At 41.0% G+C, this 17578-nt stretch overlaps 1 protein-coding gene across 1 annotated transcript in view; it reads right to left on the reverse strand.

Annotated features, from left to right (window-relative positions):
* Positions 1 to 17578, reverse strand: part of antxr2a (ANTXR cell adhesion molecule 2a) — an 81173-nt gene that overhangs the window by 47726 nt on the left and 15869 nt on the right. Inside the window, exons 8-12 of the mRNA XM_085426435.1 lie at positions 15190 to 15250; positions 14854 to 14949; positions 10689 to 10758; positions 1604 to 1682; positions 1023 to 1118 (exon numbers count right to left, since the gene is read on the reverse strand). Of these exons, the coding sequence (XP_085282561.1) occupies positions 1023 to 1118; positions 1604 to 1682; positions 10689 to 10758; positions 14854 to 14949; positions 15190 to 15250 (402 nt within the window). The remainder of the gene's footprint in view (positions 1 to 1022; positions 1119 to 1603; positions 1683 to 10688; positions 10759 to 14853; positions 14950 to 15189; positions 15251 to 17578) is intronic.

The following is a 17578-nucleotide window of genomic DNA, read 5'->3' on the forward strand; positions in this document are numbered from 1 at the left end:
CTCATCCAGTCGAGCATCTTCACTTTTGTGTTAGTCGGGTGAGGAACAAACAAAAATCAGCAAAAATATTCACTCTTATTTTTTAGTGAAGTACACGCACAGGCCTCTGGTCTTTAGTGGGCGGGTTTTAAACAGCAAAGGGAGAGCGACAGTAGAGGGACGTTTTATTTAATCCAACTTCTGCCTAATGCAGGTTTAAATAAACAATATTAGCAGCACTGAGGAAGAATAAGAAATATTCATAATAGTGTATCTAGAACATGATTGAATAGATGTGTAAAAGTGTTTTAAGCTGAAGCAGGACATGATGGATTCTAATGCGATAAAACCGCTAAAAGTCTGTGTGATTATTCTGAATCCCTTCAGTCCCCAGGTAGGCCCGACATTAGTCCTAAACAAACAGAGACTCTGGTAACTTTCATGCAATCTGTCACTCACATCTTTCTGCTGCTGGTCTATGTTATTGTTTTTAACAGTCTGTTTGTGTAAAGCGACTTCTCCACATATAGCATGTGCAGCAATCGGCCGCTGGTCTGCAGTGCTCTGCGGTGTTGCTAAACCAGTGTGACTTATCGCGGTAAGCGGGAGGTGACGAGCTTGAACAGATGTTCGGCACCACTTCCCTTCGGCAAGGCTTGGTGAATAACACCGAGCCTGCCCGTCACCTCTTTGTGCTTTTTAACTGGTGATTAAACTCCATCTTTCACCCAAATTAAGTCAGACTTTACAAGACATGCTTTTTCAAGTGACCTCATCTTTTTCAGCAAGGCGGTGCTGTATGTGCCGCAAGAGGATGTTTACAGCTGTCAGAGCAATACGAGGGAAAAAAGTGGGTGATAGGGTTTATCCTCATCAGATTTACAGGACGAGGCAGAACAAAGAGCAGCAACACTTTAGCGTGTTTTTCTCCCCACAGTCGAGAACCCGCTCTCATCTCCGCTCAAAGCCAGATTTAATTCATTTATCAGTTTTGGTTGACCAAACATGACTGTGCTGGTTATAGGCGGTGTAGCAGCACTCACCACTTTGCAACACAGAGGCCACAACCACCACATGAGGGCCAGGGCCACGAGGAGGAGCAGCACCAGGAAGACTATCGCCACCACAAAGCCGTCCGACTGAAGGAGAAAAGGAAAAGGCAAAACAGTCACACAGCTGGAAACAACTGGATGCGTCAAAGCTAGAGGAGAAATATTAAAAGTTTGTTAGAAGGAATACGAAATAGAAACAAAGGGGAACACGCGGTCGATAACAGCTAAATCGGAGCAAGTGTATCGTCTTACAAAAGAGCAGATGTTTCACAAAGTGTCTATAAAACTATGACATTGCTTCATCATATCGTTAGCTTCATAGCATAAGTGCCTAAGTCATTGACTTAGTCAAATGACTTAGGCAATTATGCTATGAAGCTAACGATATGAGAAACACTGAAAAAAAGGAAGTTCTGCTCAAACATAACAGGAAAACTTGTAACCTTATAGTCAGGCCATGTTTTATGCATCACTTCCTCAGTTATAAAATCAGGAAACGCAGCTTCATGTTATTAAAGGGACTTTAAGTTTAATCTGGAATGTGAAATATCAGAGCTCAGCATTAAACTCACACATGTGGTAGCAGAGATGGTGTGGGCACTCGAGATGAAGGACTTGCCGTTGTTAAGGCTGATGAGAACATCCATTTTCCTGTAAAGGAAAGAGTTTAATTAGTATCAGAGGAAATTAAAGGAAACAGCAGGAAACAACATTAAAACCTCGTCTCACTTTATCCTGCCAGTTCTCCCACGTTTGTCAGAGAAGAAAAACACATTTGCATTTCCAGGGAAGTTCACTGTGTTGGAATTTTCGTCATACGTTTTCTGTTTTTGCAAACTTTGTGATTAAAGATACTTCAACTGTAAACATCGGGTCTCAGCTGATATCTTTTTAATCTCCAAGAAGGACAAGCATCGCGCTGCAGCTTGTGTTTTTTTTGCAACATCGTGCCCTCAGTTCTGTCTTACAGGGGCTAAATGTCACCTCAGCAATTTTCCTAAAATACTTTTTTTTGACCTCCAACCAGCGCAAAAATAAATAAATAAATAAAAAAAATCACCTGTGTCCATAAAATCAGGATTTAATAATAAAATGAAATTTTGAATATTGTAAATTTTTATTATAATGTAATTCAATTCATTAAATATACATGACTTTTTATTTTCCAGGCCCCTTTGAAGTACTGCAAAGTACCTTTAAATATACTAGGACACATGTTTCACAGACACTCTATTCAACCTCCCAACCCCATTCATAACATAAGCTGGCCTTTAACATCCTAAAGCAATGATGTCAAACTCATTTTAGTCCAGTTGGTCCCACTTTGAGGAAGCCATAACACTACAGCATCACAGCTTATATGAAACACACACGCCTCTAAATTTCTCATTTTTAAATAAGTATAAAGAAGTCTGCTCAGAGCTGCCGCCCTGCTGGCTGAAGGCTACTGCAGGAGCCCAACTTTGAGTCTGCTCTCCAGATCTTTTTCTGCACGTCACCCCACTCTTTCCCTGGTTTCCTGTCCTCTCTCTCCTCTTCCCTCTCTAATAAAGCCTAAATGCCAAAAATAATTCTAGAAGCTTTTTCTATTTAATTTTCAAATGTAACAAACCATCCCTGTACAAACAGCCTGAGTTCTCTTCAGAAAAACACAGAATGTATCTCAGTTGTTGTACATCCAGTAAAGCTGGAGTAGTTACAATTTAACTGAAGGATGTGAAAAGACATAAAATCATCACATGTAAAGCTTTTGTATCTAATATGAATCAGAGATCCTGCTCAGATTTGCACACATTTTTACTCATGTGTAGTCATACTGGTCATGCATTACTACACCGTAAACAGCAACGTGGTTTGTTTTTAACAAAAACGTGTAATTAATGACTTCACTGTAATTTTATCACACGGCGAAGCCATCCGGTGCGCCAAACGGGATCATCAAATCTCGCCCCCGAGCCTCATGTTTGACACCGCCGTCTTAGAGGTAGCAGCACTGTTTGGGAAGCTTTAATTGCTTTTTAAGTAACGAGTTGTTGCCAAGCAACATTATTATTTTTACCTGTCTCTCTTCTACCGTGCTACGTGTGTGTGTGTTTAATCAGTCTAACAATATGTATTGAGTGTTATTGAAAACAATGTTGTTCTCCCTGATAATACTTTGCTCTGCATCAAGACTTTAAAAATAGAAGAGCTCTATAATTCTATCGTTGCTCTCGCAAATCCTGTTCTCACAAACGCTAATAAGTCCTGGAGTCATGTTAGCACAATGCTCAATAAAGACAACAATCAGAATTAAATAAATGTCCTCAGTGGGAGGAAATCCTGTCATTATCACATAATCATCGTGTGTGGGTGAAGTAACTTGACTGGCAGTAACAAGGCTCCTGAACTCCGAAGACTTATTTAGAGAGAAAAATGCAAAGCCAAAATGGGCGCAATTAAAACCCTAATGATGAACGGCACCGCAATTTCCATATGTCTATTATGCCCAATCCAATTACCGCAGGTTTAATGAGAATTCAGGATATGGAACGAATGAAACGCCTGAAATATTCCCTCCGACACAAAAAGAAAAGAGGCGAGAGAAAGAAGTACGCAGAGCGGTATTGTGTGCGAGGGGCCAGCTGTGAGTGCACGGGAGTGTACAGAGGAGGCCTGCATTAAAAATGGTGCAGTGGAATAATAACAAGAGTGCTCTCTTTGCTGTGGATTTTGCCTCAGGCAGTGCCTTGGGCCACCAATTCTCCTGTGGTTCTGAACAGATGAGCGACCAGACCATGTGTCCTTTACTGCGCCGTCTAAATATTCGAAACTGACTTTTTTGCACCTCACCTTATTTACTGCGCTAAATATTTAAAATACAGTGCAGCGACCTTTAAGCAGGATCCGCTCTGACACCTCACCAACTTGTTGATGATCAACTTGTGCTTTCAAATTATCTATTACTTAATAAAGTTATATTAAAAAAAATAAAATAAAATCTTTATTGGATATTTGATGCAGGTCTTTCATATTTAAGCAGCTGGTGCATTTTAGGCAATGCTACAGAGGGCAAAATATTCTATTCATTTATTCTATTCTGTTATGTGTGCTGCAGATACACTGACACTTTTATAGTGACAGTCAGTGAAGGATTACAACGTAGCAGGATGAACAAAATAATAAGTAAATGTAATGCTCTTTTAGTTTTAGGTCAGCGGTCCCCAACCAATGGGCCGAGTCGTTTGGTACCGGGCCGCCAGAGTTGAGAGTCGGGTGTGAAATTCATGGTTTTCAGGGTTTTTAATCGTTGTTATTTTATCGTTTTTATCATTAACTCTGTTTCCCTGGGTCTTTTCCCATGTGTTATGAATAAATCTTCTTTTTTTGGTACCGGTACTGGTTTTATTTTGTTGTATTTATCCGCGACACCTTACGCTGACAGATTAACTTTGCAATTCGAGGAAAAAGCATGTGGGAGAAGTTTTCACAAATCATTAACAGGGAACTAAGAAACGCTCTGGTACTGCTGGGAAGGCTTTACTTGACCTGTTTCAGGTTCCTTTAAACTGTTAGTAATGTGCTACATGTCTTTAAACCTACACAAAGAAAAAGGTCTTTTTTTGACTGAAAATGAATGAATGGTAACTTTAAGAGTTGAAAACTGAAGATTTTGAATGAGAATCAGTTTTCTTCCATCAGGAAGCATCACTGGAAACGCTGCACGCCTCCGTAGCTCGGCGAAGATGTTCTAGGTCCCTGCATGTTAACTAAGCGCTCGCGCTGAATGGATGAGGGGAGAGGCTAATTTAGCTGACACCATCAATCCGTGATAATGGTGGGCAGGTTGTTAATCAAGCTGGAGGTGTGGACCCCGCAGTGTGTAGGGTGGAAAGCTCCCAAGCGAGTTACACTGACGAACCCACTTCTCCCTCGGTCGACAACGCCGGACATCTTTAACGCACCACAACCCAACCATAGTGAGCGAGGCCTTTTTTTCTCCTCCCTCTCTGAGACACTGACTGCTAATTTACCAAGTTACTGTTGAGTAGGCAGAATGTGCTCTGACACAGAGGCATAAGTCATAGATCCTCTTCTCTTTTACACACTTTTATTTCCATGAAGACGACCAAAAGAATATAGTAATTGCGTGGCCAAATCTATTAAAGTGTTGCTCTAATGATTAGTCACTCTGCTGCTCGCAGAATATGAATCTATGGCTTTTTCGTTAGTCAGTTGTAAAGTTCATTTTAAAAATGTTTAAATGCAATACTAGCAATTTGATTATGGAGAGGGGGGGTTAAAAGGTTTAAAAGAATTTAAAGAGGCAACCCAGTAACTGAATAATTGAAAACAGAGCAGGCTGTCATTTAACTTTTCCACAGTAAAAGCCAATGAGTGACACTGAGGAGAGAGCTGCAGCTGCTGGTGGGTTTGTAGTTATGTTTGAATAAATGGGAGCTGAAAGGGCAGACTGTCACAGGGCTGAGGGATCGCTCAAAAACAGACACCGCTTCCCAGGGACACCGGCTGAACGGCCGAAGGCTCCTTCCCGCCGCAGACCTCTGGCTCTGCATTGGAAAAAGTTTGTCCCCAGGCTCGCTATAATTCATCAGAAGGTAGGCCTTCTGTGACGCTAAGCTTTGGTGATGCGATGCAGCTGGAGCGGCTGACAATGGTGACGCTAATGGCTTTCAAACTTCCCTTAAAGATGTGAAAATTGAGGAGGGTGAATAATTTACAGCAGAGCATATGTGGGGCCTGTCACCCGGCATCCAGGAATCATCAGTCTGTATGTGTTTGTGTGGCAGAAGTTCTGAAGCTCAGTTGATGGGAGGGATCGCCTCACGAAGCCTGGACAGCAGATGAGAGAATGTGGTCCAGACGAGACAACCGCTATTGCTCTAAAAATTGGCTCCCCGTACAAAATTGGAATATTGACCGGCTTCTTATAACCAATAATCCAATTTGGTGATAATACCAACTGAGAGCACTTCTGATTGGTACTTTCAGCTCCACGTACATTCCCTCTCGTGGATGGATCTTATTAAGAGACAGGAAACAGGGTTCGCCGCTATTCTAGTCTAGAAAACGTGGCAAAAAGATCCCCAAAGTCATGTAGGAAAGGGATCTGTTTACCCATCGTTAAAGATCAAAGGTTGGACAGATTTACTGAGACAGTCAAAAAGGCTTTTAGAGAAATCTGCATTAGATTAAGGGAATATAAAATATTCTACCAATTTTACAGTTAATCAGAAACACCAAGAAAAAAAGTTAAAAGAAAGACCAAACTCCTGGACAAACCTGACCAATGGAGACGTAAAGCAGAGATGGGTGACATATGTGCACTCGCACCAGGTGACCTGCACCTACAACAGGTTTGAGTGAATTTGAACAGAGAGCATTGGCGCTGTTAAGTATAAAGTGCCCTGGGCTGCTCGATGAGGTTGGCCCAGGCACGGTCGGTCGGGTCCAGATCCAGATTCAGATCATGTTACAACCAATCAACAGACACGAAGCAGGCCTGTGCTGCAACATGAAGGGATATTCAGACAATAGGACATTTCAATCAAAACATCTTGATACCCCCCGGGGAGCACACGGGGTGACGGTGTTCTTTGCAGCAGCACGTCTTATTTATCCACCAGCATATCAGCGTCACTGCACCTGCTGTGTAAAGCAGCTGTCACCTCCCTCTTCAGGTATTTTTTTGTTTCCACCATTACTGTGAGAACACTTCGTGAGGAGCACCAGTGGGGTGTGCGGGGTCTCCTAATGGGGATGCGCATGGAGGGCTGGAGGAGGGAGCATAGAGTGTCAGCAGATGCCAGAGTTTCAAGCCTGATGCCACAGCTGTCAGCACAGATGACGCCTCTGCCGTGAGTGCTCCCGCACAGCTCGATGACCGGGAACGCTCTGATTCCTGGACGCCAAAGCTAGATGTGGTGCCGTGTGCCCCGGGACCCCAGCGGGACAAGAAACCGCAGCTGAGGACCTCAACTCAGTCGACTGCTGTATCTGAAATATGTTCCACAGCAACTTATATCTGTGAGGCAAAAACAAAAATTCAAGCAGTACTCGCGAGGACAAGGCCCCATGTGTAACAAAACATGGCTGGAAAGGGGGGAAAGGATTGTGCGATGAAATGACAATTCTTCTCCGGCTGAGTAGAGCCGTGTTAAAGGAGCATCCTTTGCGGCGGCAGTGGTGATGGAGCAGAAGCAGACAGATGGAAGGAGACGGAAGTTTCTGGGCTCTGGAGTTCCACGCAGGTGGTCCGGGGTGCAGGGATTGTCACTGCATGGTGAATTATTTAAATGGAGAGCACGGAAAAGGGAACGGCTGCATCTGTCGCACATCCTTTTAAAGCCCCTCCAGCAGATGTGTTTACTCACCACCCGTACCAGCTAACTACTTAATGGGTCATCATCGGCAGCCAAGAGTTAATTAAGCAGGCCTTTTGCAAATGGCGGGTACGTAACATCAGTGTCAGCTCAGGTCCTATCAGGTGCTGGAGACCTGTGATGTAGGGCGTCCGCTTCATCTTTTTACAGGCTGAACCAAAACATTGTGTTTGGCTGCCCTGAGCTCGACTCAGGAGAAAGAACCTGGACAAAGTCCAGCAGACGCTTTGAAATGCTGAGAAATCCTCAAGGCTTCTCAAAACTCTATAAAAATATAAAATATATGCATGACTTCACAACTTTATCTGTGCAGTAAAAAATTACAGACGTGTCAAATGACCTTTCTAAAATTCTTAAGAAACCTTTTCAACTTCAGGCTCCTTCCTCTGTTCAGTTATTGCAGTGCTAAAATATTCAGACAATAAATAACCAGCTCTAATTATGATCTAATATCATTTTATTTTATGCAAAATGGCCAAAATGATCTGTCAAATTTCCAAAATATAAGAATTTATGTTTTCTTTTATATTAAAATCACTGAATTCTTCCCGGTTGAAGAGATTTAAAGGTACCTAACCATATAACCTGGGATCTGGGATTTTTGTGGCATTCAACTGAGAAAACAAGGATGAATCTATTAAATCCATCAAATAATGACGTGATCGATTTATCCACAATCAAAACAACTGATAGTTATATAGTGATGTAAATGATCTTTTTTCTCCCTTATAAAAACATGAAAAGATCTTTTTAGACTTTATAGATTGAAAATAAAACAGAAAAATAACCAATTCCATGTACAAGCAGTACAACAAACACTGAGGGTTGTTTAAATGCATGCTTCTGTACTGACAGGTCTGCAAACAAAAAACTTCATAGGATATTTTGACTGTCTTATAGATTTTTACTCGCTGAAACCAGGAAAAATATTTTTAAAATTCCATCTTGTAGGGTCTACCTTACAATATAAAGCGCCTTGAGGCGAATGTTGTCGTGATTTGCCGCTATTTAAATAAAATTGAACTGAATCTCGATAGGTTTCCTTGCAAAACTCATGCTTTTAGTGTAATTAAGTGCATAGTTTCCCTTAAACTGAAATCTGGTATCTATACTTGAGTCAAAGTATAGATACCGGGGGGGGGCAGCAGGTCCTATCAGGCTTACTTTGCTCATAGTGGAAAGTAAGGAATCTCAGAAAAATTATGCATGGTTACTTGTAATAAAAATTGATTTTTTTCACCGCTGTTGTAGTTTATTTAATGTAAACTCCTCCTGTTTTGCAAAAACTGTACGTGATGGATGGAAATGGAGATCATTTTTGGATTCAGCACCCTAAAATTCATAAAATTGACCAAAAATATGTCATGCAACTGAAAATAATTTTTTTTCAGACCTGTGTTATTAATGCATTGATGTATGTTTTTGCATTTAAATGCTGTTTCTTAGAGTCTGTATGTGTATGCTTCCATCTCTTCTCTGTAGTTTAGGCCACTGTTTTTATAAAATATAAAAAAATGAAAATATCATGTTTTCATGAACACTTTAGATTTTTGACATGAGCGGATTAACTGAGGTGAGGTTCAAGTTGAATCGGTGTAGTTACGGCATCGCCGCCGTCATACTGTATTATACACAATCTCATTTAGAGCTGGAAGACCTTCAGGAGCCAGCGGCACTCATAATCATACATTTTTGATTGGATTGCAGTCAGCAAGGACATTAAAATCTGTTGTTCCATCTATAATGCCTTAGCGATCATCTGCTATGGTTTGGGATTATAAGAGATGCCGTTAAAATCAAACAACAGCAACGCGGGCTGGAATGAACGCGTATTTGCACTGTTTTCACTCGAGTGTTTGCGGCTTGTATGTATGGGGTGTTTGTCTCTTCTACACTGTTTACTGCGTCTTTACGCGTTTTAACATACAGCTAATTTACAGACTTAGGAGTTGATTGTTTGCACAAAAGACTTTTGAAAAACTGAGTGGAAAAAAATAGAAAATGTGCACGAGAGAAACCAAGACTTTAATCTTTCAGTAAAACTTTAGAGACGTGTGATTTAAATAAAAATAAGAAGAAAACAAACAAACACAGAGACCTGAGCTGCACAAAAGAAGCTTAAATTCTCCAGAAAAGGGAAGTTTGCTTTTTTTGGGGGAAGATTCTTGATGTGGGTAAAAGGGGAAGTAACTACTACAAAGGACGTGACCTTATATATGATTCACCGACTGAGTTAAGCTTCCCGAATTCAACATAAAGCTGAAAAACAAACACTGAGATCTGGCATTTATCCTACACAACATTCCTTTCTTTCCTTTGCTGTAACAATTTATAGGGCAGCATATTGAATCTATTTAGATTGTCCCTATTTGTAGACGCCAGCGCGATCCTGTCATTGAGACTTCACACGTCTCTTCTTGTCATCGTGCCAAGATGAAAACATAAATGTATCTATAGAAACACAAACGAGCTGCATATATCATGTCATATGTTTCTGAGAACATGCTTCCTGAAGACACTGCTGCATTTCCACGCACAGTGAATATTTACAGCCAAGAAAGTTCACTTTTGTTCATGCTCACCAAGTGTTATGGCAAAAAAAAGAATATACTGAAATATATATATTTACCTTGAATAATTTTAAATGTCTTGATTAAATTAAAGGTGTGCACGGAAGCATAACCTCTAGCTGACCTCGCCTTTGCATCATATCTGGAGGTCTGTTGTGTTGGAGCTCTGCATGATATACACATGAACCTCTGCCTCATCAGGTGTTGAGCAACCAAACTTAGCACACAAGTACATCTTAGGTCAGTGAGGGGTTTCATCTCTGATGATGTCATCATGTTACCTAGGCAACTACTTAAAATGTAAAAAGTAAGGAAGAGATGTAAGAAAAAACCCTTCAACCTTTCTGAAGTGAGTGAGCCAAAAGTTAAAACGCTGTTTCGATAAAGAAAGTGTGTAATAAAAACATCAAAGCCACAGCTGTGGACAACACTGCACACATGACTGACACATATGTCACCTGTCATGGTAGGTGATGAATCTGATTTTCAATTCACGATTACAATAAAATAATTACACTCAGTAAAATTGATCTTTCTTCTTCATGACTCGAACAAAAAGATTTAAATAGAACAGTTACAACACTATGATGCATTATACTATATCACATAAAGCTTTCTCTGATATTTTAGCATCACTGTTAGCAGAGATTCCACTGTTTGTGACGGCTTCTCCATATACGACAATAAAACAACGTCCTACTTACTGTCCGACTTCATAGAGCTTCGGGGCGGGACACAGCAGATAGTCATTACGCACCGTGCTCGGCTTCTCAGCTGGAAGAAATAAAAAAAAAGTTTTATTATTAACTTTGCAGATTGTTTAATGAGGTAAGTACGGATTACGCATTGTAACACAGTATCTGTTTATGTATCTGTGCTTGTTCTGTCTACACAGTCAAACATGAAGGAAACCCTCGATCACCACGGTGTAACACAAAGCCAATTAAACTAAACTGTCCCGTTAGAAAGTGTAAACCATCACGAATCCATTTCACCTGCTCTGGTGTGATTTAAAACACAACAGGTCCACTGGAGGACCAAAAGCAAGACAACATTTTTGATGGTGGTGGACACAGACCATTGCTCTCTCCTCACCTTCCTTACCGATTGTTCTCTAGTTCTGGTCTACTGGTGACACAAGACGGTAACTGCGTCCAGTACAGGTTGGGTTTGCGGTCTCGCCCAGTATAGTCTCAACAGTGTGCAGCAGAGCAGTAGTTACGTAAGGAGAGCTGGAGAGGGGCAGCATCAATCCAACAGTAAGACAGGTATCTGCTGCTTTGTGAGAGGAGGAACAAAAGCAGCGCTGCCAGAGCCCCACAGGATGACCTCCGCTCATGGTGAACCTGCCAGTTCTGGGGTTCTCAGGCAACCAACAGCCTTCTGTGAGCCTCTGTGTTATCCTCCTAAGACCCGAACTCTTCCACAGCATGCATTTTTAATTTCTCTTTGATATTTGGGCTGATTGGGGCCCGATGAATGTAAAAACAAAGAATTACCAGATTTTTTTTACCTTATTTTTGTTTTTAAGAAAAATCAGAGCCACATATGAGGATATTCGTTTAAAATTTCGATAGAACAGTAGCAGTATAATGTCCTCGTAAGTGGATATCAGGCCCTTGTAGAGCAAAATTGAGTATTTTGGTCTAAATACCCCAAAATGTGACGTCCACATATGTGGACGCCAGGTCCTAGGAGGTTAAATAGACCTGTATCTTTCCCATTTGAATAAAAATCAGTGATATTGTCACATTTTAACTGACTTGTGTTAATGAACATTTCTTCTACGCTCAGGATGTTTTATCCTATGAGATTTTGGAACTGGGACTCGATTGGACACAAAATAAAATAAATGATTGGATTATAATCTGAGAGCGTTCATCAGCACAGGTTGACAAAAACCTGAAGCGTCTCCAGTCACAGAGGTCACTCTGATGATTGAAACTTGTTCCTCCTTTTCTACAGAGGGATCCAACTGGTTTGAGTGAAGCATCTGCTTCACATATGTGCTGTGTTCCATAGCTGCCATGATGCTTGTCCATAATTATAAGGTGCCCCACTGTTAAAAAGGTCTGGACTGAACACATGCAAAAGCCAGTAAGGGAATAAATAGCCCCAAGTGGGCGAATGTGAGACAGCCTAAACTGAGAAAGGACTAACAGGAAGACATCTGCTAATGGCCGCTTCCTAAATCAGATGAATTTATTTTTTAAAGGGAAAAAATATGTTCCAAGTATTTTAGTCAAGTTGAAATGTTGAAAATCAAAAATAACTTGTCAAGGATGGAAGTGTTGTCATTGGCAGTCACCGATCCCACAGATCCCACGGCCAAATGAGAGCTTTAAAAGATTGGCTCTAGGTGCCAAATCCCGTTTGCTTCCTAAAAAAAGGATTTCTTATCAGAACAGACTGCAAGCACAAAATAAGGAGCGCGGTGACCTACTGTACATCCCCCCCTTCCTTCTGTTGAATTCAGATCATTGAGATGAGTGAGATAACAGACATGTCCGGGCCGGGTTTGTTTTGCCATTTCCGACCTCTCAGCGAGATGAAGATTTTCCAACACATACTGTATTCCATGTCTGTGTCGCTCATGTTACGTCCTTAAAAGACAATAAATCCTCATAGGTTTTCCACTATAAATGAACACACATAAGATCCATTCATAGCAGTGGAGAAAGAGGGTGGAGTGTCTGTTACTGCGAGTGTGGCTCTGGGGAAACCTTTAATCAGAGTGCAGACAGCTATTTCAGGATGCAGCGTACAAAAACGTTAACCACAATTTGCTGAGATCAGTGCAGATGGAACACTTACTGTTTGCTTTTAGGGCATTGCTGAGATTTTGGGTTAGTCTGCAATTATTATTGCAAGTTTTGGGTTATTTTCCAAATTTTGGGAGGAAAAATGTCCACAGTGCATATTCTAAGGTTTGGTGGTTGCTTTGTTCTTTCCCATGTGCGCCTTTTGTCCCATCTGCCTCTGCTCTCTTCTCTTTCCCCTCTAACAACAGATGGAAGCCCGTCTCTAAACCCAGTTCTGCTGGAGGTTTCTTCCTGTTAAAAGGGAGTTTCTCCTTCCCACTGTCGCCAAGTGCTTGTCCATAAGGGTTCATATTATTGTTGGAGTTTTTCCCCATCACGTACTGGTTTTTACTCTGCAATATAAAGTCCTGTTATTGTTACTGTTATCTGATTACTTTTTCAAGTAATGAGTAATAAGGGATTACTATTGCAAAAAAAGTAATTAGATTACTGTTACTTTCCTGTAAGCACGCTACGTTACTGCGTTACTAAACTGTGATTTTGTTTGTAGCGACATTCGTGGTAACGGATGTGTGTAGCTCAACAATGGATAATATGTAGTGTGGGAGAGAGAACGACCATGCCGCATTCAAAGCGTGGAAGTAATCACATTACTTTGAGTTTTGATTCCGTAAAAAGTGACAAAGACATTAGCGTCCGCTGTACACTCTGTGTGGGAAGAAAACTTCTTTTTACAGCGAAAAAACCCCTAAACTAAACATCGAGCACGCTGCCACGGGAATGTGAACTTCACAGAAAAACCCCCGGATCCCCCCACTGACATCACCGCTGTGGCGCCGGGCAAACCTCCACTCACCCCACTCCTGATAAACAGGTGACAATAGATTTCAGAGCGACAGGACTTTGATTTTATTTATTTTCTGCTGTTTTACTTGCAACTATTTGAAAGAGTTTAAACACAAAAAAATATTTTACTTTATATGCTGGAATATGCAGAAAATAGGGTTAAATGTTAAAGAATGTCTTCAGGTCAAAGACTGTTGCATATAATTTAATTTTTGCTTAATGCAATGTGCATAAAATTAAAAGATTTAAACTAAAAAAAACAATTTTTAAAAAGAGGCTTTTTCATGTGATTACAGTTTTATGATGTGAAAAAATAGAACTGGGCTGAAAAGTCTATTGCTTTATGACACACTCAGGTTGTGTATCATGTTTTCAAAAAGTAACTAAGTAACTAATTACTTTGAAAACAAGTAATCAGTGAAGTAATGGGATTACTTTTTTAGAGAAGTAATCAGTAATTAGTTACTAATTACTTTTTTCAAGCAATTTGACCAACACTGTTTGTCAGCATATAAATAAAGATGACATTTCAGGAGACGTGACGTGAAAACATGGTCCTGCCGTGTGAGCAACGGGAAGATTCAACTCAATTTAATTTGGAACCCTTTAGTCAGAAGATTGGGAAACATATTTAGTGGAAGGAGCAAAGAAATACGGGTCATGCAAAGAAAATATTTCTGTACAAAAAAGACTGGATGGACAGATTGTGGTAGACAGCCACATGATATTGTCTTCATAAAAAATTCCTTTGCGGGCATGCCGACTTCCTCTTTATGATTTTCGACTTCCCTGGTAGTTTTTTTAAAGCCATGAGCGAAATTTAAACTTACGACACTGTAAAAATACAAATCTGAGCAAATATTTGCAAAAGTTTTAGATGTGAATGTGTTGCGTGAATAACAGGACTGGGCCAATGATCATTTGACAGCTTAGCTGCAACGATTGCTCGGTTGTGCAGGATGTAATGAGCTCGTCAGGACATTCTGGTCACTGGTAATCATGATTATATTGGACAATGTGGCTTCAGCAGTTCATTAACGGGGAGTTACTGTCCTATGATTGGTACCCGTGTTGTATATTTAAGAGTCATTTCAAATTATTAATCAATAACTGTGCAGAGTTGAATCCTGCATGCTCACCATCAGTTTACAGCACAGACCAGTCCACTTAAGTCCACCCGAAGGAACACAGAGAGTTATGACATTAAACGACTACATGGTGTATGTATATAAAGCTTTTACTCTGGGTTTTCTCCACTTACTGAAGGTTTGCTGGCCAACTATGAAGCTGCAGACGACGCCCTCATTGCTGCGTCCGAGGGCAAAGCCGTTCCCTCTGAGGACGATATCAAAGGACTCTGTGGAATGTAAACAAACAGCAGACAAGCTCGGAGGAGGAATTTTAAAAGTCTTCGCCTTTCTTCTGATGGCCTCTCATATGACTTTGCACTACCAACATTAAAGTTTTACTTGTCTGTGAGCAGGCTCGACACAATTGGAAGGATGTCATTGTTTCATTCAGCACATGTAAAAACAAAAAGATTCCTGTGGAGGATAAATCGACTTGAGTTCCAAAAACTTGATCGGGATTTACTTACGATTCACACAGACACTGGAGGGCTCCACGCTCAGGATCTCTGTGCACGATCTCTTTAATATCTTGAGGATAAGAGGGGAAGGGGACATGAAATGCAAACATTACTGCTTGAGGGCTGAGAATAAATACATCAAGTCCTGGCCGTTATCGACTCTGTCAAGTTTAGAAAACAGATTAGAGTGCAACACCTGAGAAATGTCTTGCTCCTCTGGACCTGCAGGCTAAAGAAGAGCGCTGAATATCAGCGGTGAGGAGAACAGGAGGTAGAACAGCAGCTGTGTCAGCTTTTATGGGAAAATTATGCAAGACTATTACTGTTCCTCACTTCGATTAAAAACCTCGGGGATCCTGCATTACCATATAAAGAGCCTGTGTGAGCCCACTGTCATGGAGCCGCACTATCGGCTATGATTCAATAAATCAACAAAGGACAAACTATGCAAATCCCAGTACACAGTCAGTAAAAAGAAGCATATTAACTGCAATATAGGACACTTGAACCTTTCATTTGATGTTGGGTTAAACTTCAATCTGAGAAGAGGAAGACGGAAGTGTTTACAGCAGCCTTATTAAATATGACGGTTTGATATGGAATTGTTAAAAGGGGAGAGGGTTGTAGATGACAGCTGGGAGGGAAAAGGATCTGCTGCTGTTCCTCTGTGCCACTATTTTCCCGGTCTAATTACTTCGTTGGCAGTGCGATAGAGAAAGAAAAAAAGGGGGAAATAAAAAAAAAAAACAACTGACTGTTTGCCTCCCTAAGCTTAAAATAATGGGAGGACCTCAGGAATTACACTGTTTTTCCATCTAGTGAAATTTTCCACTTGAAGAAATTCCATCTCACACATACAGAAAAAATTCACTCTTAAAGAAAATTTGGTAAATTGTTTGGGTTACAGGATCCACAAACTACATCCTCGGTGTTTTGAAGATATTAAAATATAAGCTTTGAATGCTGAGATTAGAGGCCTCCATTTGCTTCAACTCAAACAGCAGCTATTCATTTCTCTGGGATCTAGTGACAAACATTATTTACGGGCTGCAGAGGGAAAAGGAGGCAGACGTCCAAATACCCAAAGTCATCCAAATATCTCAGCCAGTGTTGTAACTGGCGGGGGTTTCTGCAAGGATGAGGCTAGTCTAATCACTTTCTGGAAATAATTAAGTGGAAAGGTTCATATGGCAATGAACTCTTTGTCATATGCATTATTTTGCAGTAAAGTGCCACAAGATAACAACTAATGGTGCAGAGTTTAACAGTCCAGTAGCAAAGGAAGTTACTGATAGCAGTTGAATTTGGGGCTTTCCCAAAAGGCCTGCAGCTCAGACAACAAAGGGCCAGTGCAGAAGAAATAAACGAGGGTGCAGAAACCCAACTTTGCTGAGCTTTTTCCTGCGAGTTTTGTCATGCTGGTCACAGAGGCGGGGTGGATCCTGCAGCAAAAGGCTGCACAGATGATCTCAAATCCTCAAAATCCAACAGTGAAGCAAGAAGGCCAACTAGTCAGGAATCCAGTATTAGTAATCAGAGAGGAATGCTCCTCGTTTCATTTGGATGCTGGAAGCGTCACTGCACTCAGCTCCTCTTCTGAGGGGACGAGCTTTTTTGTTGTTGTCCTGGACTTTCTCGGACAGGCTTTCAGACGCTTTGGATAACGGTTGGAGTGTCTCGAGACCACAAAAAACACGCACATGTGCCTTTAGTGGCAAGAGTGCCCTGTGAACAAAGCTCTCTTTCTGATAGAATAAACAGACTGAAGCATTTTCTTCAAAATATCAGTAATCATGTTCACCATTCACCCCAAAGTCTTTTATCTTCTGATCTTAACTGTTACAAACTGGGTGTCTGTACTTCTGACAGTTGACAGTATGCTTGGACTTACACATGAGAACATTTTCATCTTTGTGGTTACTCACACACACACAATAGTTCAACAACAATTACAGCTGCTTTCAATGAATCGTGGCTGCACATGCACGAGCGAGACTCTGCTAACAGCAGCTGCAGTGCTTAAATTAAAAGCTTTACATGTTTCTGTGTCTAAATAAACTATAAAATTAACACATTTATAAAGAACTGGCATGAAGTATCTCCGTATTACCTGTTTATTTTTGCATTCACAAGACAAAGGTAGAAAGCAGCACTTTCCTGTACATCACAGTCGTTTTAAAAGTAGAGCCATCAATCATAGCTCGTGGTTCTTTGCATCACACAGAAACAAGTCGCACCCTTTGGCTTTGTGTGCTTCCAGCTGCATGTCTGACAGCAACATTTAGCTCTGCTCTTTTTCAGCTCATGTAAGTCCAGCTCGGGTCAGAGTGCTCTGCAGGACTCTGGGCTCAGACTCATGTGAAAATGTTGCCATACAAACCCCCACCTTGGCTGACAG

The sequence above is a fragment of the Rhamphochromis longiceps genome, linkage group LG12 (genome assembly GCF_057381845.1).
Source record: "Rhamphochromis longiceps isolate RC_006_pf linkage group LG12, R_longiceps_female_GT1.1, whole genome shotgun sequence".
In the NCBI taxonomy this organism is placed as follows: Eukaryota; Metazoa; Chordata; class Actinopteri; order Cichliformes; family Cichlidae; genus Rhamphochromis; species Rhamphochromis longiceps.